This window comes from Martes martes (assembly GCF_963455335.1).
Source record: "Martes martes genome assembly, chromosome: 2".
Lineage (NCBI taxonomy): Eukaryota > Metazoa > Chordata > Mammalia > Carnivora > Mustelidae > Martes > Martes martes.
The window spans coordinates 61,902,680-61,926,106 of NC_137889.1; the positions used below are offsets into that span (position 1 = coordinate 61,902,680).

The following is a 23,427-nucleotide window of genomic DNA, read 5'->3' on the forward strand; positions in this document are numbered from 1 at the left end:
AGTATATATTTCTGCGACGAGACCAGAAATTCATATATAAAACTGACTCCGATACCCAAAATAGTTTTAATTCCAACATTTACTAAGTTTAAGTTGTGCTAATTTCTGATACATAAAAATGTGTATCCACATAACTATATGTAGATATATATAAATACATACAAACATATTTCATATCCACAGCAGTATATACATACATATGTAAATATGCACAAACATAATTCACATCCATAGTAATATTTTGAGCTTTATCTATGAAATTAATTTCAATTTGGGTCAAATATTTCATCTTTTACAACAAACCTAATCTGTTCATGAGAATCTTCATTTCATCTGAGGTAAGGAATCCTAGGTAGAACTGGGATATGGTATGGGGATGGTCAGAACTGCCCCTCGCCCATACAGGGTGCATTGGTACAACTTAGGAAAGGAGCCACATCGTCTGAGTAGACACAACCACGGACCCAAAAACCTGGCTTGGTGAGTGGAGCCTGGCAGGATTTCAGCTCTCGTTGGCTGTCCGAGCCAGGTGCCCTGGTACAAAGCATAACCTGCTTGTAGGTGGCCATCCTGCAGGGGGCTGCTCAGTGGGGATGCAAGCAGAAAGGGATGATCAGGCCAGCGTTGTACAGCTTTACTCCTGGCTCAAAAACACTGATTAAATTTGTCTGGCTGAGTTTGGTCAGATAGGGGGTCTCTTCTTCTTGGAACCACTTCTCTGAAGAGAGAGATCTCCTTGACGGAAGATCATTCCCATGTCCAAGTGTGTACATGGTGTGCCACGTCCAAGTGGACTTTCAAGGCTTAATCTTAAATAAACCAATGCTGATTCTTGAGTCTTAAAAATTATGCTGTCAAGCTGGCTCTAGGTGAGCTGTGCAATTTTCCTCTGGAAAAAAAAAAAAAAAGAAGACGAATCAGAAGTTAGTTCCCTTTTATAGCACGGCTTAGTGACTTTTTGGAAATTATATCAGTGGCACTGAGAATAAACTCCACTATTTCATCAGTGATCCGATTTATTGACTGTCATGACTAACAACATACGGGATCAATTCTAGCTCCCATGTATCAAGAAAGAACATGTTTATATCATTTCAGTAATCTTTTATAAATCTATTTCTTAAAACATAGGGTCACAGATTTTAAGAGCCACATAATTTTTTAAAACTAAAATTAACTTTTCAATGTCCTTGTCTCGAAGTACAAAACATAAGGAAGGAAGGCCTGTTCCAAAACTACTAAGATGAATTCATCATTTGGAGTGGGAGCTCAAACCACTGAAATATAATTTTTAAATGATTTTTATTTTGGAAATTAAACATAAAACTGGTTATTTGGATAACCAGTTTCCACTATCCAAAGGATTGGATAGTGGAAAACAAGGTAGATGGGATCCCTGAGTCCTGGTTGTAGGGCTACCTAATTAAGTGAGATTGTGCAAGTGACTTAATCTGGATGGAATCTGTCTTCTCCTGTTTATTAAATGAGAGTTTTAAGTCTTAAGTCCTTATAGCTCTATGATTTATTTTATATTAAAAGTCCTCAATGCAGGAAGAACGTCAGATAAAGCAGTCTGTGGGATCAGAAGTAGCATCTGCGATCACACACATTAAAAAATCATGCGTATACAACAGCCCCTGAGAGAAATGGTAAGCATGCCATCCCCGACCTACACTGAGCTCGGTACTGGACCAAATATCGCCACAGATTTTTTTCAGTTATTCTAATCGGTCACCTCTTTGGGGAAAATCCTCACTCCACTAGTAAATTAGGGTCCAGAAATCGAAAGGGGCAAGGAGAAGCCTTATCTAGCCACTGCGGCCACTTTAATAACAGTAATTCGTTTAATCCGCTGTCCACCTCCACCAACTTTCACGTTAGCTTGGAGAAGTTTATGTCCGAGAAGTGAAGCAAATCCAAATATGGGGAACATTCTTTCATTGCCAAAATGGGAAATCTGCCTTATCTCCTCTTCAAAATCCTAACAGAAAATCTGCTCCCCTGTTAAAAATACTCAAATGGGCAGAAAGCACGTTCTGCGTGCAGTCCCTTATAGGTTCTTTCTCACGCCAACTTGCGGGGATCCCGTAAACGTCAAGTCACCACTCTTGACAACGTAAAGATCTTTTTAGAAACATTTTTACACAGACTTTGTCTACCTGGGGGAAAGGTTAATATCTAGGTACACGGGATACATTGGGCATGCCGCTTCTGCACGCCCGAAACCCTGCTACTAATTCTTCCTCCAGAACTAACGCCTCTGTAGCCTCTGTAGCCTCTTTACACCCCCGGGGAAATCTCCCCAGGATCTACTACCCCCCCCCCCCGCCCTTAAAAATGAACGCTGATTTCGCGGCCAGTTTCCTCCACCTGGCGGGGAGGAACCTGCGCTCCTCCGTCCCGGGGAGGTGCGGGCCGGGCCCAGATGATTTCCAGGGCACAGGTGGGTCCCTGGAAAGGGGAGTCCGGGGCCCGCCCTCCAGGCTGGGGGACCCGGCACCCCACCTCACGCACGCACACGCGCTTGTGCCACTTCGGGAGCGCGCAGCACCTTCAGCAAGGATGGGAGCAAGGATGGGTACTTCTCCAACAGTCTTCAAACCGTCTTAACCTACTCAGCGGCTCTCAGCGTTTGAGTTGTCCCCCCGCCTCTAAATCAGACCCCAGGGAAGAGCTTTACCGACTCGAGTTTCACGTTGGAAATCACCGGGGAACAGGGGAATCCGTGCGGCCGGGAGACGGGAAAGGGACCGAAATACTACCTACCGCCAACTCCAGCCCACTCCGTGCATCCTCCCCCGCCCGCGGAGAGGGGCGGGCCGAGGGCTGGGGGGAGGCCTGGAAGGGGCCCCTCCCTTCTCACCCCCCGCGGCCCACTTTTACTCACTTGCTCTCCGACTCTGGGCTTGGCCTCTTTTACCCAGGGGTAGTGCAGAGGGGCTGAGGGGAGGAGAGAGGAGCCAGCGAGCAATCTCAGTCTCTCCGGACCCGCGGGCCGAAGGACCTGGGCCATAGACGCCCCCAGCCGGGCACCTCGGCGAGGCGGGCGCGCTCTGTCCCGCGCCCTCGAGGCTGGCTCCGAGGGCTCCACCGGGCCCTCCCCCGCTCCGTCTGCTGCCGCGGGCTGCGGCCCCTCCCCGCCGCAGCCGCGAGGCCGTCGGGCCCGGGGGGACGCGCTCGCGCTGGGGCCGCCCCCTCCCCTCCCTCCCGCCCCCGGCCCGGCCCGGCCCGGGCGGGGGCGCGCAAGGAGCGGTGACGTCAAGGGGCGCGCGGTGGCAGCACCTCCCCGCGCGCTAGTTAAAAAGAAGAAGAAAAGAGGGAGCGAAACATGAGAGGCTGTGTGAGAAGCTGCAGCCGCCGGCAGAGGAGACCTCAGCATCATCTAGAGCCCAGCGCTGGCCCTGCCCGCGCCTGCCCCGCCGCTGCCGCCGCCGTTTCTGTTCCTGCTACTGTCTCACCTAAACAACTCCCGTTACACGGACAAGTGAACCTCTGTGGCCGTCTTCTCCTCCTCTTCTTCCTCCTCCTTTTCCAACTCCTTCTCCTCCCATTTCCCAGCCGCAGCAGGAAGCCCCTAACCCAACTGACACTCGCGCAACTGCAAACGGTGTCATCCGGACAACTTTATCTCGCTCCTCGGACTCCCCTAAGGCATTGGACCCAGCGCCTTGTCTTTTTATTTTTTGCAAAGTTGCATCGCTCCACATATTTTCGCCCCCGCCACCACTCTCTGCCTCTCGAGTGTCCCCCGCAGCCTCCTCCTGGAGCTGCGCCCTAGTGCCCCTGCTGGGCAGTGGCGTCCCCCCCCCCCCACCACCCCCATCCTCCTGCGCCGAGCCCCTGCCGCTCGGGGCAGACGATGCTGAAGATGCTCTCCTTTAAGCTGCTGCTTCTGGCCGTGGCTCTGGGCTTCTTTGAAGGAGATGCTAAGTTTGGGGAAAGAAGTGAAGGGAGCGGAGCGAGGAGGAGAAGGTGCCTAAATGGGAACCCCCCGAAGCGCCTGAAAAGGAGAGATAGGCGGATGATGTCCCAGCTGGAGCTGCTGAGTGGGGGAGAGATGCTGTGCGGTGGCTTCTACCCTCGGCTGTCCTGCTGCCTGCGGAGTGACAGCCCAGGGTTGGGGCGCCTGGATAACAAGGTAAGCACGCACCCGCCTCACAGATGCGAGACTGACGTCTTGGGTAGGTGGGGGTTCCCCGCGGCTCCAGAAATGCTGGTGGCTGTGAGGAGGGCGAAACTTGTTCGGAGAGTTCCTTTCGATAACTTTTCTGAAGTGCTAGTGTGATTTGGTCGTGTGTTTCTCTGGGGTGCGCAGATAGCTCTCCCGCCCCCAAGAGTCCGCGGTCGGGATGCTGTGCAAAACTGCCGGTCTCAGAAAAGAGAAGCTTCTGTGGTACCCGCATTCTGGGCTGGGTAAATATTTTAAAAGAATCGCGATTAGCAGTGTGTTTTGGATCGAATCGGGCATTGGCTGCGGTGAAACTGTAAATTAAGGTGGCTGTGGTTTCCGGTTTATTTTTCTAGGGTAACAAGATTTGTGCAGTTTTCTCCACGTGCTCGGCTAGGGAGAGGATTGAATCGTAAAGGATGTTGAAGCATGGTTGGTTTATGAGCCCCAGCCCCGTCAGAGGGGGTTGTCTTGCATTACAATAGTTAAGCTGCGAAAAGGAACTCCTGGTACTCCCGTTGAGAACCCAAAAGACTGGCGAAAGATTTTACTGGGGCATATTTGTCTCAGAAAACTGACACTATTCTCTCCGCCTCGGTTCGTAATGTTTTGAAACATTGTAAATTCGGGCTTTCCATGGCAGTGAGTTGTCTAGGAACATCTTCTCTAGAAATTGGTTTTAGGAGTAATGTCATTTACACTTCCCTTGTGTTCTTAAGTTTAAACAAATATGAAAGAGTGTTAGTTGAGTGTAAAGGCAAGCTTATTTTTGAGTTTGCAACATCTTTCTTGTCATGGGATGCAGCAACGTGTGCTCTCTACTGTACTGCTAGGCAGGCGGGGGATCACGTCATTAACAATCCCTGCACGTGAAATAAACAATCAGGTGTCTTTGCTCCCCCTTCCTTTCTCCATTTTAGGTTTAATTAAGAATTCCTCTGTTACAACACTGCAGTTGTCAAGGTCTGAGAGACTCTTGGAAAACTTGTGCTTCAGTCTTGCTGGCCCAGGCATTAAAAAAAAAAAAAAAATACCCAGGCTGAATCTAATTTTTATGCTCAGTTCACGGTAGATTTCACTCTATTCTCATGTAAACAGCTCCTACGAATCAACATATGTGTCTGGGTGGTATCTCTCACTTTGTTTTGTAACAAAAAGCCATATTGCATCATTTAATTTGCTCAAGTCATGCAAATAGGAAAAAATCAATAGGACAAAAAGGGGTCGACTTATCCTCCTCCCCACTAAACTGCTGCCCACACACAGAGTCCTGTTGCTTATGGCAAAAGAATAACAACAACACCATTGTGTTTGTTAGTTGGTTCACTAATGGGTGAAACTAGAGAACATCATTCTCTTTCAGTCCCCAGCTCTGTCCAAATGTTCATGCCTTTTGAGGGAGCATTTGTCCAACTCCCTCTATTCCCAGATGAGTGAGAACTGTCTTGCTGCAGGTTTTCAGCTGCAACTCTCTCTTTATTCTTACCATATGCAGCAGTAGTCTGAGATTCAGGGAACAGATATTCCAGCATTTTATTCAAAACAATGTCATTAAGCTCCTGTATGGTAATTGAATTAAATTACAAAAAAAAAAAAAAAAGCTACATTCACATTATATGCAGGGTTTTACCAGGAGACTAGAAGAACCAGGAAATTCATAGAAGGGCTTAGAAATATTTGCCATTAAGTCTCTCTGTGTGCAATGTACACTAAGAATATACCAATGATCTGCAGACCCCTGCAATACTGAACTCTTCCAGGAACATGAGAAATGAAAACTTTGTTAACCAAATAGAGTGGGGAGTTGGAGGAGTGGGGGGAGGAACTGAGGGGAGTCATAACCCTTAAGAGGAGTTATATAAATTTTTTTTTAAGAAATCATTCTTTAGGAAGAAATCTGCCACGTTAGCTATCCACATTCCTTTCTGTTTTACGTGCTTCCAATCTCCAACAAACCCCTACTCATTTGGAAAATGTGTCTGAATTAAATTTGGTACACTAGACTTTGCTGGTTCCATTACAAGGGCTTTATAAACCAACAATACTCAAATTGTTCAAAACAGAGTAGTGATATAGCTGTGCATGTGCATTCTTGACCTATGTTAGTTCTCAAGTTTTAATAGTTTTTAAAACATGTTATTTTATAATAAACTTCAGTGCTTCCCTGTTTTCCCCTAAGCCTTTCTGGCTTATAATATATGTTAGGGTCTTATTTCATAATGTGTGTACAGGAGAGATGATGGCTATTTGAATGGACCCGTTTTTGTTTATGAAAAAAAAAAAAAAAAAACAAGAAGGATTTGTGCAACTTTTCAAAAAACTACAGGCATAGCTTCCTCCTACAGGAAGAAACTTCATAGATAGTAGCAAACAAGGTAGGAATATTAAGCATGCTCAACTGTGCAATTAAATCAAATTTACAAACTAACACATTTTTTTAATGTAATGAACTAAGATTGAGTTCAATCCTTTGGCCATGGTATTATGCTTTCATATTTTAATTCTTTAGTACAGTTTAGTAATCTCGTGTATTGTAACGAGATTATTAACTACCGTTATAAATAAATACTGCCAAAATTTAGGAAGTCACATTGTCTTGGCAATATTTTTTCGCAGCTCCTAAATACAACATGCTAAAAGGATCTAATTCCCATTAGCCAAATTGAATCCGCAGCCAACTGAAATACCCCCATTTCTAAAACTTAACTTGTAGCCACAGAGGCTTAGAAGCTCTCTCTACCTTGGGTGGTTTCACAGCCAAAGCTGTCAAGGAATGGGTGAAAAGTAATTGTTTTCAAGTGTGCCCTTTTACAATCATTTGTTTGCTCTGGCTCTTTCAGGGACAAAGGCTATTGTTGAACACATCCAACTAAACAAATAACTCATCCTGGGGTCCCTTTAACAGCTGCCTTAGTACAATGATCTATTTACATATTAGCCTAAAATTGAAACTGAACTCTTTAATGACATAATCCAGCACTATAGTCCAGAGACGCATGTGTTCTAGCCAACAGCTGAACAACCTTGTAGGCATATGATTTTTAGAAATAACTTTTTGTGTACCAAGTGATCTTAAGGCGACATCTTAATATACTGTCATGTATTTTCTCCTTTTGTCTGCTCATCGAACCCATGTGGGTGCCTTTTTATCCTCTTTGTTCAGTTACTTGATAAATAAAGAGAAATACAGAAGGTCTCTGTCACCCATTTTACCGTTTGTTGATAAGCTATAGTTGTAGGCCACGCTCCACTGTGTGTATTCCAGTATTTATCTTACCTTTCTTCTATGGATTTTACTTTCTTGTGGCTCAAGATTAAAGGATGACCTGCCAGATGTTATAAATTAGTCAGCAACAGCCACAATCATTACTAAGCATGCTGTAATAATGTTTCGAAGTTTTACATGACTTTCAAAGTATATTTAGTTTAAACCACTATAATTTGATGGTTTCATAGATGGCTTTTAAAAATCGAAACAGGAAATTAGCTTAAATTTCTTCTTAAGATTGATGACCTTGTCAGACATAAAGTTAAGGACCTATATGGACACAAGCACATAGGCAAAAAAAGAAGAAAAACTACCCTACACACACCAGGACTCATCTGTCTAAAACAGTGTTGCAGCTTGGACTGAGTCCGTTTAATTGACTTCAGTAAGACTATTGGTTCATTGAAACCAAAGCCAGAATGATGGCTCTATCTATCTTCAAATAGGTATTTACACTGCAGACCTCACACAGAGCAAAATGTTACCATCCTGCTGGGCCGGAACAGCATGAAACTTTACAGAGAATAACATTATACTCGATTTCAGATAATTTATTGAATCCTATTTCTGAAACTTTTGATGAGAGATCTTGTGGCCAGAGCACATTCCAAAAATTGTAAAAGACAAAATTCTTTAGGCACTAAAATCAAGCTCTTCCTGGACAGCAGCTGGGAGGGTGTATGGGGATCATTTTGTTTCAGCTATAAAAAAATGGAAGCATGCATATTCTCCATAAAACTAAAGGTAATTATATTCCACTTTTTCAGCCAGCAAAAAAGGTGACTTCAGCTCCTGCAGTTGTTTTGTTCTTAGTGCCCTGCTGTACGATAAGCAAACAGAACAAAGTTGAACAGTATTAATATTGAATAGATCTGGTGAGGTCTGCCAGATTATGGACAATAAAAGACATTTTTAAAACATTCTTGGAATGCAAATTCTAAATGTCTGGTGTATGTTTCCTTTCAGAAAACTTTAACCATTTAAGTAATTGTCATTTAAATACATTGATAAAAATCAAAATGTAAAGATAATTGTGATTAATAATAACTTTTCTGAATGCTGTAGATAGTTACAACACATTGCAAAATATATATAGTTTTTTTGAAAAAAGGTAACTTCTATGGAACTTTTAATTACTGCATGCTGAAGTTTTATCATGCTTATATTCAATGGTACTTTTTAGTCACTTTGTTTTCTCAGGTCCAAATTTCATGATCATCTAGAATATCTTTATCATAAAAAAACAGAAGCCATGCCATTTACTCAAATTAGAACTTCCTTGTGAATGAAGTATTTGCTTTAAACAATGATCTGAAAGAAATAATTAGGCATAAATGTAGTTATATAAACAGAAAAGGTATGAAATTTATTCCCATTATGGTATTTTTTGTTATGAAAAATCAATACTTAATTTAGACAGCACTACATTTCATGTCTCGAATATTGTGCTGGTATTGTCTTCCATGTCTATTGGAGGAGCTCCTGAAGTCAGTTTTTTTTTAAGTTAGTACTAGACACCAAGACCAATTTCATTGACAAATTACTAACCTCCGTGAATCAGTAACTCCTGAATTAGTCTTACTGAAATAAAAGATGTAATACTGTATAAATAAAGATAAAAGTCTGAAATAAAAGATGTAATACTATATAAATAAAGAGAAAGTCTTCTTCTTTTTTTTTTTTTTACTAAAACTCACTAAATCCTATACAAAAGCACTTTTATTAAACTCCTGTGTTTATTCATGCATATAACATACCTGAGGAGCTAGTTAGAAAGTTTTTCCTGGCTAAGATAAAATGAATAATAAAAATTGGTCTTAAACCAGTTCAGCTTCAGATATTATTTTTATACAACATGAAAAGAAGGTATTTCCCCCACTGTAGGAAACTTTCCCTATGCAATCTGTAGATTGAAAATTAACTGAAATTAGAGAAATGTAATTCCAGTAATATCCCTGAGAATATCATTTTAGGAATATCAGGAGTGAACTACATTTTTACCTGAGACGCAAATAACCATGTCTTTGAAAATTCTGCTTTACATACAGTTGGATAAATGTATTTAGAGGATTTAGAGGATAAAGGTATTTAGAGTAAATATCAGTCACTGTACACTTTGACACAGAGTAAAATGATAAAGGGTTAAAGGGTCTCAGTACTATTGTCATTTAGTTTTTCATACCCAAAAGATAAACAGTCTTTGATCTGCACAAGTAGGAAGCACTTTTGTGCATCCTTGCCCTCTGCTCCCCCATCTCAGCCCAAGAGACTCTACTTAGATCCTTATTAAAAGCATTCTGTATTTGTGACATGGTAATTCTTTTCAGACAACCGCTGTGGCTAAGTTACACGAGTCTACTTATAGGATTACAAAGAACATAACTGAACCTAACTTCACGTGACTAAAGAGAAGTTTGTTTCTGATTTATGACTTGCAGATATTTTCTGTTACCAACAACACAGAATGTGGGAAGTTACTGGAGGAAATCAAATGTGCACTTTGCTCTCCACATTCCCAGAGCCTGTTCCACTCACCTGAAAGAGAAGCCTTGGAAAGAGACCTTGCACTTCCCCTGCTCTGCAAAGACTATTGCAAAGAATTCTTTTATACTTGCCGAGGCCATATTCCAGGTAAAAACAAAAAGGGGGGGGGGCAAATTAAATAAACTACTGCAGAATATCCTTATAAGATACCTGTTCTGAAATGCTCGCTTCTGAGAGGGTAAAATTTATCTCGCCTACCCAAAAACCTATTTTTACCTCACGGTTAACCTTGACAAATTTGTAAACTTTCAGAATTGCTGCTAAAAGGCTTACTGTCATTCCGGTCTACAAACAGTATGTTGGTTTTGTTGACATGGTTTACATTTGCTAAATCGATAATACAGTTGGTGGTCTTTACAGGCATTGGATTATCCGTACAGATTTCTTGATGTCTTTTTCATCCACCAGCATCAGTATTAAGACAGCTTCCTTTTCTACCTAGCTGATACCAAAGTGCAGATTGCCCACAGACTCTTAAGGTCTTATTTCCTTAAATAAAGAATCATTAGAAATCCAAAGTAACACCTTACACAGCACCTTCACATATAATGCGAATTTGCTCCTCACAAACTCTGTACTGCAGGAAAGAAAAGTGGAGTCATCCCCATTTGACCAATAAGGATAACTGAGCCTCAACAGAGGTTAAATGCCTTAACCGAAGTTGTGTGGCAAGGAAGTGATAGGACAGATATAGAAGTTCGTAGGCTGACAGTGTCACAAATATACCTGCTCACTACCCTATTTTGGACCCTAAAAAACAAATAGATTCTTGGACCTTGGTTACTTTTACCATCCAAAGTTTGTAAACTTTGGCTGTTGTTGCTTCAGTTGGAAGAATCAACACAGAGATACAAAAGAATTTAACGAGACAGATTCTGTTTAGTTAGGCAGAGTCACACACAAACAAATCTACTGAAGCTAACAGTTTATAAAACTAAACGGCATTGAAGGAAAAGACAAGTTTTAAGAACTGTAGGATGCGCTTGGAGAACGTTTTTAATTGCTATGCATATTTTACATTTTTCTCTGACCCAGAAAAGTGTACATTCTTTATTTTTTTTTTTTAATAGAGCTCTCTTACTAACCTAAGAAAACATTTTGACTAGGATTGCTTGCTTCCTTTGGTGTACCATACATGTATCTAAACCCATTCGTGAGAAAATATTATTATTGTCTTTGTAAACTACTACCATGTCTGAAAGGCTTTTCTTGAACCAGCTGTTTCTTCCCCTTTATCACATTCCCCAAGGCAGAGTAGAACAGGTCACGGTTGCCTAGATGTCCCGCAAAGAAGCGATAACAGATTAGGTACCATGAAGGTTTGCTGCAAATCTCAAGTCTTGAAGGGTTGCCTTTACCAATATAAACTGAAAAGTAATATGGGCACTTACCATTTTCGTCCACCTTTATCTACCTGAGATAAATACAACGGTGCTGGATTTAAGGACTCAGCCCTAAGGTCTCTATAGATGTGAGTTATTTTAGCTTCTAAAACAAACAACAGAGAGCAACATCCAGCAAAAGAGAGAGAGTGCTGCAAATAGCTCAGGAGCTAGACCTGCAAGCACCTCGCTCCCCAGATCAACATATGTGGTGACGAATGACAAATTTATGTTTCTACAAAGTTTGTGTACATGTAAAACTGCCGAAGAGCATCAAGATGTCAAGTGCTTTTGGGGGCCACCCAGGCTGCCTTGAAAGACAACCAGATGAAAGCTCCACTCCAGTGGTGGGTAGGGAAGCAAGGGTGCTTTCCAGGGACAGGCTACAGGCTCCAGCAACAGGCAGAGGGGACTTCCCCTGCATCTGTCAGAAGCTAATAATCATTCTAAAGACTGGTCCCCAAAGTGAGTTGTAATAACACACTCTTTGTGTTAATTTATGTTAACCAATTTGTTTCCAGACTGATCCAGGGCACAGAACTGACCATTTTCTAAAGTATGATAGATAAGATGGGACTCCCCCCGCTCAGCCCTTGCCCCAACGCAGAAGGCTCCTTACGGTTCTGGAACACTTATTTTTCAGAAATTTCCCTCAGAACAAATTTTTAACATTTTCACCTTCTTAAGTCTATAGAATGACATGGTTTACTATCCTCTAGAGTTCATAACTGCAGGAAAGAGATACTTTGTGATTCTTTCTTATAAGAAGTCAATATATTTGACTTTCCTCATTAATAACCTCATCTTGCTGCACATGAAAAACTTGAAAATCCACCACTAGGGCACATGCCGAAAGGGGTTGAGAGAAGGGAAAAAAAAAAAACCAACTCAAAGCCATCTTCATTTTCCCCCCATTGCCCAGTAGGTCAAGAAATAAACAGAAATGCTCTATCCCTCTGTTTCACCTTCATAAGTTTAAGAAAGCACCAGTCACCTTGGAATCCAAGCACATCCAGAAGATAACTGTGCTTTAGAAACTGTAATTCAGAAATATTCATGGTCTGCCTATATTCAAAACATAAGAAACGTGAAAAGACGGTAGTGGGGATACACTAGTGTTTTATTAATCATAATATTCTCCAGTTGTGAATTGACTTAAGGAAGTAAATTCTTAAAACTCATAAAAAGAGCAAAACTGCATTTGAAAATAAAAGAAAAACAAACACCCACACAGGCACACAGGCGCTCCCTGCTCACACCAGCGGCCCTCTTCTCTGCCTGCCATATGACGAGCAGGGTGATACTTCGCTGTTCCCGCAGTGAACATAGCACACTCTGTGGAAAGGGTGGAAATGCATGTGTAGTGGCCTTGTTTCCTCCTTTACACTTGTTACCACGAGTATCATGGTATATTTTTTCTCACTCTCAGGCCGTCCTCTCTTCAGCCGTAGTTTATTTAGCGCGAACTGTCTGTATACAATTAGTTCAATTGGTTTAATCCTGTTGCTAATGAGGCCAAGGTCAAGGGTTTGATTCCACTGAGTCTCTGTAGTCCATAGCCAGTCCTGACCCCAGTCAGATACCTTACACATGTGGCTTATTAGTCCCTGGGAGAGCAAACCAGACGGAATGGATGGATACGTCAAAATCCACTACCTCTATTAGAAAATGCTGTCAAGGGCAGGCCTCACTGACAGTGGTTTTTCTTGTGTTTTGTTTTTTTCCTTATCATGGTGAACAGCACACATAATGAAGAAAAGTATCTTTTCTCTAGCATACATGGCCAAGAGGAAAGCTAGAGCTTAGAACGTTCCACAGAGAATATTTATTTACATCAGTATGTTGCTTTGTGGTATAGTAGGACTGGATTCATCGTGACCCAGGAGAATAGTTACAGGTGCAGGGTATTTGATAAATTATCAGGAATTTTTAAAATGCCACTGCTGGAAAAATCCACATATTTCCATCATCAGTAGACTTGATCATACTATGATGATCCAAGGTGAACTAAACACCCACCTTCAGTAAAATGCCGCTCAGGGTATTGTCCCAAATAGAAGGGTACCATTTGGTAAATTACATCTTCCCTGACAATAAACAAATGTAAACCCAGTGTCCTGAAACCAGGTCCCTTTTAGCTATTCACAGGAAAATATATCCTACTCATCACTGTCCACAAAATCAGATCATTTAAGGTAAACTATTAACAAAAGTATAAGATGTTGCAATTCCAATATTGTCATTAGGAGGAAAATGTCCGTATTTTTTATGTGTCTTTTGAGTTGGCTCCCTCCTTCACCCTTACTCAGTTTGCGTAGATTCTGTAAAAAGCTAGTAGTAATTCATTGTTAATTCCATTTTTGTTTTAATTTGGTAAGAGAACACGTCTGGAGCCCTAGGGCTTATGAATCTATACTCTTTAATCTTCAGGTGTTACGTTTGAAAATGATTTGTCACTCCCACGTTGGTCCCCAGCTAATAACCTTATAGAATGGAATCAGCCATCAGCATTGTTTGTTAATTTTCTCTTAAGATGGTATTGGTTTGCAGACAGTAATCCTGGATGGAGATATTTCGTAAAAAGCAAACTTGAAATTTCTTATCAATTTCACTTTGAAATTTTTATGTGATCTTGCAGGCAAAAATCATATTAAAGCAAAATTTCTCATTTATACATTCAGTTATAAATATATCCATAGTATGACAGTATTCCTGCGTGCATAATATTGGCATGGAGATCTTGATGCCTGATGGGAGCTGTGTGTGTGCGTGTGTGTGTGTCTCCCCAGAAAAAGATCGAGCCCAAAACTGCAAAAAGTTTGCTTTAGCAATGCGGTTTTCTTCTCTTTTTACATCAAACAGTCTTGTTCAGCACTACTGAGCAGTTTTCATCTATGTGCTTAGCCAGGAAAGAACGAAGGAGAAAAGTTATCTTTTGTAAACAGTGAATCACTGAAGAAGAGTAAATGCTGCAGCCTTCATTCCTCTCCCCAATTTCTAATCCCTGAATTTTTTTTCAAAGAAAGATAACCTCCTTCCAGCTGCCTTGCCCCTCCCATGAAGCACCCCTCCCAGCTGCCATGCCTCCTTTCAGTCTCACCCTTACCCCACCCCTACACACACACACACACACACACACACGCACACACACACACACTCCCAAGGACATCTGCTCTCACTTGCCTGATTTCCAAGGAGAAGATGTTTCCTAACAGCCTGGTCACGTACTGGTCTTGAAGAGTCTGTCTCAGAAATTTAGGGATGATACATTTTACCCAAAAGTTAGGTCAAAATGTACATCAGGACTCTCAGAATTCTAAGATTAGTTTTAAGTTTGAGGGGACCTAAGTCAAGCTCCTAGAAAATAGACCTTTAGTCTTTCACGTTCCACGGATAAGTCTCACTCTGTTGTCCCCAGTTCTTGTTCTTAGAAATCCTTCCAAACCTGAATCCATTATACAGCTTCTAAACATCAGCCAAGTTACAAGGTACCTTCATCACAAAGCTGTTATGTGTACAATAATCTAAATTGTTAGGTAAAAATCAAAGCATCATGTGTAGTTAAAGATATGAGACCTGCAGCAGGAAGTTAGGACATCATATAAGGTTGACTCTGGTAACAACATCATATTTTGAAAGCAGAAGTAATCAGAATATGGAAGGAATCTTAGTCATGTGCCCCCCCCACCAAAAAATACCTTATTTACTCAAATTGTGAAAATAATGTCAAAATTCTTTTTTTGTCATAAAGTCTCCTCTCCTTTAGTAAATATAACTTTTTATTTGATAAAAAAAATTCTCAATCGGTAAAAGAAGAGAAAACATCTTTCAGATCCCTTTAAGTAAGTCTGTTTTGCATTTTTGTTTTGACTTGTCATATTTTTTTTTCAGTGAGGGTGGCATCTGATTGAGAAAACTGAAGGGATAGTTTAAATATAGTTCTTATATTACAAGATAAGCATTATTTTCTGTAAGCGATGCGTAGGAAAAAGGCACATACGTATTTGAAGATGGAGGCTCTGTTCTTAACACCGTCACAGTGAGTCAGTCGTTTATTACGGCATATAAGGGCCTTGTGATATTCAGTAGATTTATTATTGAATCACATGTGTGTGACAAGAGAAAAAGATTGTAAAATGACCCAAATAGGCACCTGATGGTCTGTTTCTTTCTTGACTCTAGTGTGTTCTTCTTAGGATGTTATTTGTTACGGTAGGGGGGAAAAGTGCTGACCAGTGATGGGATAAACTTACAAGTACAACATATGGTAAATGAGGAAGCTTGCAAAGGGTCAGTGCAATAAGATTAATGCTGGATTTGTATTCTGTGTATTCCGTATGAGTCTTTTAAGATATCCCATGCCATATTATTTCACTTTAACAGAAATTCTTAAATTTTGGTTAAAAAAAAAAAAAGGAAATCCCAAGCCAAACGTGGTCCTTTCTTTTTATTATTTTCCTAGAATATTCATATACTTTCTAAAAAATGTTTCCCATATTTTATCTTTCAAATAGGGCATTTTTACTGTGATGCTAAATATTTCTAATGAGTCTTTCTGCATTTTTTTAAAGGTTTCCTTCAAACTACTGCTGAAGAGTTTTGTTTTTACTATGCAAGAAAAGATGGTGGGTTATGCTTTCCAGATTTTCCAAGAAAACAAATCAGAGGACCAGCATCTAACTACTTGGACCAGATGGAAGAATATGACAAAGTGGAAGAGATCAGCAGGTTCATAAAGATAAATGCTCTTTAATCTTAAAAAACAAAAACAAAAGCAAAAAACCAACTGACCAGTTTTGTGGTTTTGATAGTGAATCAACTGTCTGTGTTTGATTCCAGCAGCTTTCTCCTCCAGATGCTTTTTTTTTTTCTTTTTGGTAGTTTGCTTCTCTAATATCATATTTGCTTAAATGCCTTGAATGCTTAGACTACTAATCTTTTATTATGAGTTTGGCCTCTCTGTGATTCATGTGAATTTCATGATTATAGTTTTAAACTTGACCTTTATGGCTGTTGTTAGCATATGGAAATAGCGCAATTCTTATTAGCAAATCAGAGTTTTATAAATAGATCTCAGAACTTTCTCTCTGAGGGCCTTTCTGTAAGGCTTAATTATTGTGAGTAAAGCTAATTTTAATTAGAGTCACTGAAAGATAAAATGATGAGCTCGTGAAATTTTAAAATATGTAAAATTTTTATTTTGATTCTCTCTTTGGCTTTTTTTGGTAGAAGGCTATTTGTTCCACTGAAAAGAACTTAAAAGAATCATATGGCGACTTTTGGGCTAACAGCACGTCATGATTCTCAAAACCATTGATTCCTAGAGGAAATAGATTTTGAAAAGGATGCAAGTACATCCTTTACCTCCTTCACCTCAAGAAAAGCTTACTGGTTTTCTTTAATTTGTTTAGAAAGCACAAACACAACTGCTTCTGTATTCAGGAGGTTGTGAGTGGGCTGCGCCAGCCTGTCGGCGCCCTGCATAGTGGGGATGGCTCGCACCGTCTCTTCATTCTGGAAAAAGAAGGTTACGTGAAGATACTTACCCCTGAAGGAGAAATTTTCAAGGAGCCTTATTTGGACATTCACAAACTTGTTCAAAGTGGAATAAAGGTTGGCTTTTTAAATTTTATTTCTCTTTGCTCTGGCTATGTTGATTTTATTTTAGTGTTCTCACTCTCACTGAAAGTATTTGTAATAAAAAGAAAGAAAGTTTAAGGAGAATGTAAGGAGACAACCTAAGGGGACAGTAATTTACGACAACTGATTGGGGACAGTGACATGACCTTTTTAATGTTCTTTGGTGACTCTTAAGCAGTGCCATCAGGTTGATATCTTGACATGCTTTCCTTGTGTAATTTACACATTGAAAATAATACCTGGTTTTATAAAGTATGTGTTTAAATGTTGTTTACTAGGCATAATACTTAGAATTGTGTATCAGCACTTGCTGGTAGAAACAAAGAGGTCTTTGGTTATTTTGGCAACAGCAAAGCATTCGTTTACTGCATCTGTTTTTGCGTCTGTCATAAAAAATGCTACCTTTACCGTGACTTCCTTGTACAATGTTTTTACAGGTAAGTCAAATGTTTTCATCGATAATTGGCCCTTTTTATATTACATATGCATATGCCGCCTTCTCTCACTTCTCCAGTTTGAATTCTCATGTTAGATAATGTCCTAGTATATACATAAAATTACTGTCAAGTTTGACAAGAGCATAATATGTTATATTATTAGCAGTACGAAGCTGTAAAGTAAACTGGCATTTTAAAATTGAGGCACATTCAATAGCTCATGACTAATTTAGAATGAAACAAAGTAGCAGTGCGATTTGAGAAGAACTGGTTGTCTTTTGTATTTCTTACCTGGGGAGAAAAGTCAAAGGAGGATGTACATTCTTCTACTCATATAGAAATGAACTCCTCCTTGCTTTGTTGAGCTCTATTCAAAGGTACGGACATCAAAACCAGAAGAAATAAGTCGGGAAAAAATAGGTACATTCCTGATGTCGATTCATTACCTGTCATCTAAAATAATTAGGCTGATTCGGCTAGAATACAGAGATTCTATATTCCATGTTGTTGGTAGCACCCAAATTCAGGTGTGTGTTGTGACTCTGTCACCAAGAAATCCTGCATAAGAGAAGTACTTTATGATACATATGATCATTTATGGAAAAGGGCTTCAGCACCAACACACAGATCATTTGGAAAATCTGTTTAACTCAGTAGTCTCAACTTTCTCCCAATAAAAGTTTTCATTAGAATTCACAACAAAATCACCACAATTCTCTTAAAATGAAGCATTAGTGTTTTGCACATAAGACTTTAATAAGTACATTTTGAAATGTGTTCTGATAATTCACTGCCAATGGTACCTAAAGAGCAAAGAATTAAGATCCAGCAGCACATACATTACTCACTAGCGGTGTATTTCTTTTTAAAGATTTTATTTATTTATTTGACAGACAGAGATCACAAGTAGACAGAGAGGCAGGCAGATAGAGAGGAGGAAGCAGGCTCCCTGCTAGGCAGAGAGCCCAATGCGGGGCTTGATCCCAGGACTCTGGGATCATGACATGAGCCAAAGGCAGAGGCTTAACCCACTGAGCCACCCAGGCGCCCTGCAGTGTATTTTTCTTACTGTGAAAGTTATATGTACTCTTTATGAAAGAAAAAAATTGGGGAATGTATTTTAAGAATCATCACCTATAATCTCATCAGTTAAAGAATGCCACTACTAACATTTTGATATACTTCCAGCTTTTATAATAAAATTAGATGAATTTATCCTGACTGCAAAGGTAATTTAGGTCCATATTAATAAATGTGGAAACATACAAGAACATGTTTTCTTTTTGCTTTTCTCTCAAGCGGCTTTAAAATAAAATTGAAATCCAATCGTATACACATCTTTTTAGCTTTCTTTTTTTGACATACGAGTATGTCTTAAGTATGTTACCAGATTTTAAAACTTCTCTCAAAAACTTAGTTTTTGTCTCTTCTGGGTATTCCATTTCCTAATTATGAGACATTTAGAGTGACTCCGGTATTTTCTTTTTATCAGTGCAAGTAATGTGATTTATCATTCTCCTGTGTATTATTTAACCTGATCATGCATGACTTCCTTAATGTCCCTTCACAGAAAGAGCATTACTGAGATGAAGGACATAAACCCTGATACACATTGCCAATGGCTTTAGAATATATTTTCAAGTATTTGAAAGAATAACATACAGCTTTTAAATATTTGAATAAAAATATTGGTATTAAAAAGATAAAGCATGATAAAATGTAGATGTAAGAAATGGGCTCAGTTTTGTTGTAAGAGAAGTGAAGAACTGATGTTCTCATTTCTACTTCAGTTTACCTGCCTAAGGAATGACAGCCTTTTCTTGGGGTTCCTTCAGAGTGCGTCTGTTTCCTCTTACGCCCATTCATTGGGATAGTGAACGAAAGTTTATCTTCTCTGACCTGGAGATATTTCATCACGCAATAAAATTGTATAAGCCAGATTATGACAGTGCCATGATTCTGCAGTAGGTATGTTCTGCAAGCCTCTGGAAAATTCTGTAGAACCCTCATTGTCCCTTATTTCCTACGACAGTTCCAGGCCTTACAGGGCTTAAAATAAACTTCAAAAATCCATGATTCTACCTTTGTAGAATACATAATATAACATATTTTTAAAAGTGCAATATTTGAATTCTTTTGGAGTTTGGGACTAGTGATGTCAATAAGATAGGAACCTATCATGGCAGAGTCGAGTGTATACTGTATAGCCAGTAATGAGACCACAGCCTTGTTACCTCAGGTAGGTGATGCTACAACTGTCCTTTACCTTAGGCTCTGTGGAACTTCCCTCGCAAGTCATGAATTGGAAGTATTAGAAGAGGCCGCTGTTGGTATGATGGGGCGGATGCCAACACGTTCATGAGTTGATCATACCATTGATTTTTGTGATATGCCCCTTAGAGACTTCTGAAGTAAAAAAATTTTCACATCTATTTCACAGTAATTTTTTCAGGCTTCTTGATATATGAATAATTAGTGCATTCATGGCAGAATTCTGTGTTTGTCAACAATCATTTTATGTAAATAATACAAATAGCATTTTCATAAATTATTATGTATATCACTTTCTATGCTTTCAATTTTAAAGTTCTAAGAGAAGGCATAAAGCTTTATTAACTGACTAAAGTGTTGATTGCAATACTCAGATCACAGAAATTAATAATGTATACTCGGGGCGCCTGGGTGGCTCAGTGCGTTAAGCGTCAGCCTTTGGCTCAGGTCATGATGCCAGGGTCCTGGGATCGAGCCCCGCATTGGGCTCTCTGCTCAGCGGGGAGCCTGCTTCCCCCTCTCTCTCTGCCTGCCTCTCTGCCTACTTGTGATCTCACTCTCTGTCAAATAAATAAAGTCTTTAAATAATAATAATAATAATAATGCATACTCAACCTAACCTTCATATGTTTGAAATGAAAACAAGACAAACCACAGTGAAGATCCCCCCATGATATTAATTAATGATCAGTCTGAGTATATTAAAACAAACATAAAGAGGAATTCCTGATTACAAGAGTTTCTGAAAGCTAGTGCTTGCTGTAAGGGAATCTGGAATTCCGTTTCTGCTAATTGTCAATTAAGAATCAACAGGAATTTCTGTCACCTGGTAAAGGATTGACATTTTTGTGGCAAGAAGCAGAACATGGTTGGTGCCCTCAAACCTTTAGCAGCCCTGATCCCTAAAGCTACTTCAGAGAAGTGCCATCAACACAGCCAGTCATCCAGGGAACTTAGACAACTCTTCCCTAAGTGGTCCTGTCTGAAGCTAAAAATAGGGTGTCTTATTTTTAAACACCCATATTGTGCTGCCTATATTGTGGGAGATTTCAGTACGTGTAATTGTCTATGTCTGTCCAACCCAAGTTATATGCAAAAATGCAAAACACAAGCTAAAGAAATGACTTGTCTTTGCTATAGGAAATACATTGTTGAGTTGGATGAATGGAATAAATTCTCATGCCCTGTGAATTTAAACTGTCATTTGTTTGGGAAGAGATGATTCCATTCACAACAGTTCAAATCCTAGAAGACTGAGCTTTGTGAAATTGCCAAGTGAAGAGTGAGTCAGAAAACTGTTTTAAAAGTATGTAGTGATTTCATAGATTTTTTATTGTAGTGCACTGTATAAGCTAACCACTAATACACTGAAGAATGATCCAAGTGTTCAACTGGTGAGCAGTCTTTAAAATCTTCATTTGTGGGTGTGTATGTGTGTGTATGAGTGTGCACATGCTTTGTTTGTGGTTGTTGTTGTTGTTTAATCCCAAAGGGAGAAATTTTAAAAATCATACTCTCTCCCTGGGTAAAAACTTCTTTAAGATACTGGTAGTTTGAGGGGTGCCTGGGTGGCTCAGTGGGTTGAAGCCTCTGCCTTCAGCTCAGCTCATGATCTCAGGGTCCTGGGATCCAGCCCCACATCGGGCTCTCTGCTCAGCGGGGAGCCTGCTTCCCTTCCTCTCTCTCTGCCTGCCTCTCTGCCTACTTGTGATCTCTATCTGTCAAATAAATAAATAAAAATCTTAAAAAAAAAGAGAGAGAGAGAGAGATACTGGTAGTTTGAAATCTTTAAATTGAGTTTATAGCTGAATTCTGAGTCAGACCTTCTGGGAAGTGCCCGAATCAGCTTCATCTTTCTGAAGTCCTTGGGAGTGACAAGCCAGTGGTTCTCAGGAATGGCTGCACAGTATAATTGCCTGAAACCACCTTTCAAAAATTCTGCTGCCCAAATTAAGTTGCACTATCTGGGATGGGAACCTCGGTATTGGTATGATTTTAAAGCTTTCCCAAGCAATTTCAACGTGTAGCCAATTTGAGAGCCCCCGATCTAGATGGAACTAAACGCCTGGGTCAGTTTCACATTGAATGAGACACATTTCCCTGCCCAGACTATGCCCAAGTACTATTACTGAAATGTCCACGGGGAGCAAATGGTTGAATATTAGCTGTCATTTGTCACGTCCTTGGCCTATAAGTATTACTTGTCCACTTTGAGGGAGAAGATGAGTTCATTCTTGCACCATATAAGATTCTTGATATAAAGTTTTGAAAAAGAATGTTGTAAAATCTCAACAATTCTAATTGGACAATTTCTTTGCCTATAAATTTTTCCCATTTTTGTTCCTTTTGGAACCTGGTATTCAGCTAGTTGACAAACTGTCATCCCTGTTCCTAAAATATGTAGTTTGTGTTTATATTGTAGACCCCTGTAAGAATGACAAGGACACCAAAAGTTATTCTAGCACAATTTTACCACACTTCTGACTACCAAGGATCTGAAAGTCAGCCTTAGCTTTGTGTGTGTGCAGGAAGCACAACTCTGCACCTGTTACCCACAGGGTGGCCTCTTGAAACCAGCACACAGCTTTCTCTGCCACTCAGTTCTCATGAGCGGCCAGAAGACGGAGAGGCTCACACCCACAGCAGCCCTCTGGGCTAGCAGCGTGCAGCAGACAAAGCCGAAAGACTTGTCTATCATTGGAACAAGTGTGACTGGACTCCTGTCCCTTTCTATCTACTTGGATCCTCATTTCAAAAGATGCTTTTTGAAGCAATCCTTTTACCAGGGGAGGAGAGGACATAAGGCTGAAAGCTGCTGATTGTCCGGGTGACTGAGCCCATTGAGGTGGGACTCTTGAGAGACAGTGGCCCAGGCGCCCGGGAGCCAGGGGAGTATGAGGAGGAGGACGCAGGGTGTGCCGGGGCAAGCCCCAGTGGGGCAGCCTCTGATTTCACATGCTTGTAAATCACACACATAATTATGAGCATCGAAAGTTTAATGAAATCCAAGGGCTCATCAACCCATTGGGGTGGATGTCCTACTTCTCTGAAGTTTGTCAGAGACCTAACCTTTTGTGTTTTCCTCTGCCTTCAACTTGCTGTCTTATGGCAGCCCATGAAATGCTAGTATATTTTTGCTCTAGTGAAATAAGTCAGAGCAGAAGAAAAAGAAATTTGCTTATCAAAAGTAGTAGTGGGTATATAGCATGCACGCAAATGCGTATGTCGATGATTCGACCTTGTGTCAAATACTTTCTCAGAAAATCATTAGAAGTCCACTTTTAAGCATATTTTAAGTTGGAAGAAAGCCTGTGTTATCTTGAAAGAAAGCTGTAAAATATCTTTGGTAAATATTGCAATAGAAGAATCACCATCCTAAAACACCCAAGTGTATATGTGGCATTTTTGAAGTTTTGGGCCAATCAAATTACTGCATTCGAAGAGAATTGCTTTGAGTGGTGGAATAACTATGAGACAACTTCATTCTGAAAGTGGTTAGAAAGTTAATTAAATAGTCTGCCCCCAAATAAAAACTTTTTAATGCCTTCCCTTTCTTTGTGGTTTAACATTCTGGTTCCAAACTATTAAGTTAAAATGTAAGCAAAATGCACATCTGCAAGTAAAATTTGGGCCACAGTTATTTTTTCATATCAAGGTAGTAATGACATGGTATTAAGCCCAACTATTTTTCTTTGAGTGTCACAGACACTTTACATC

General features: G+C 40.2%; 1 protein-coding gene across 1 annotated transcript in view; it reads left to right on the forward strand.

Annotated features, from left to right (window-relative positions):
• Positions 1-3,332: 3,332 nt before the first annotated feature.
• HHIP (hedgehog interacting protein) overlaps positions 3,333-23,427 on the forward strand; it is a 90,020-nt gene continuing 69,925 nt past the window's right edge. The window contains exons 1-4 of the mRNA XM_080797334.1: positions 3,333-4,138; positions 9,875-10,067; positions 15,934-16,090; positions 16,774-16,975. Of these exons, the coding sequence (XP_080653460.1) occupies positions 3,860-4,138; positions 9,875-10,067; positions 15,934-16,090; positions 16,774-16,975 (831 nt within the window). The 5' untranslated portion in view covers positions 3,333-3,859. The remainder of the gene's footprint in view (positions 4,139-9,874; positions 10,068-15,933; positions 16,091-16,773; positions 16,976-23,427) is intronic.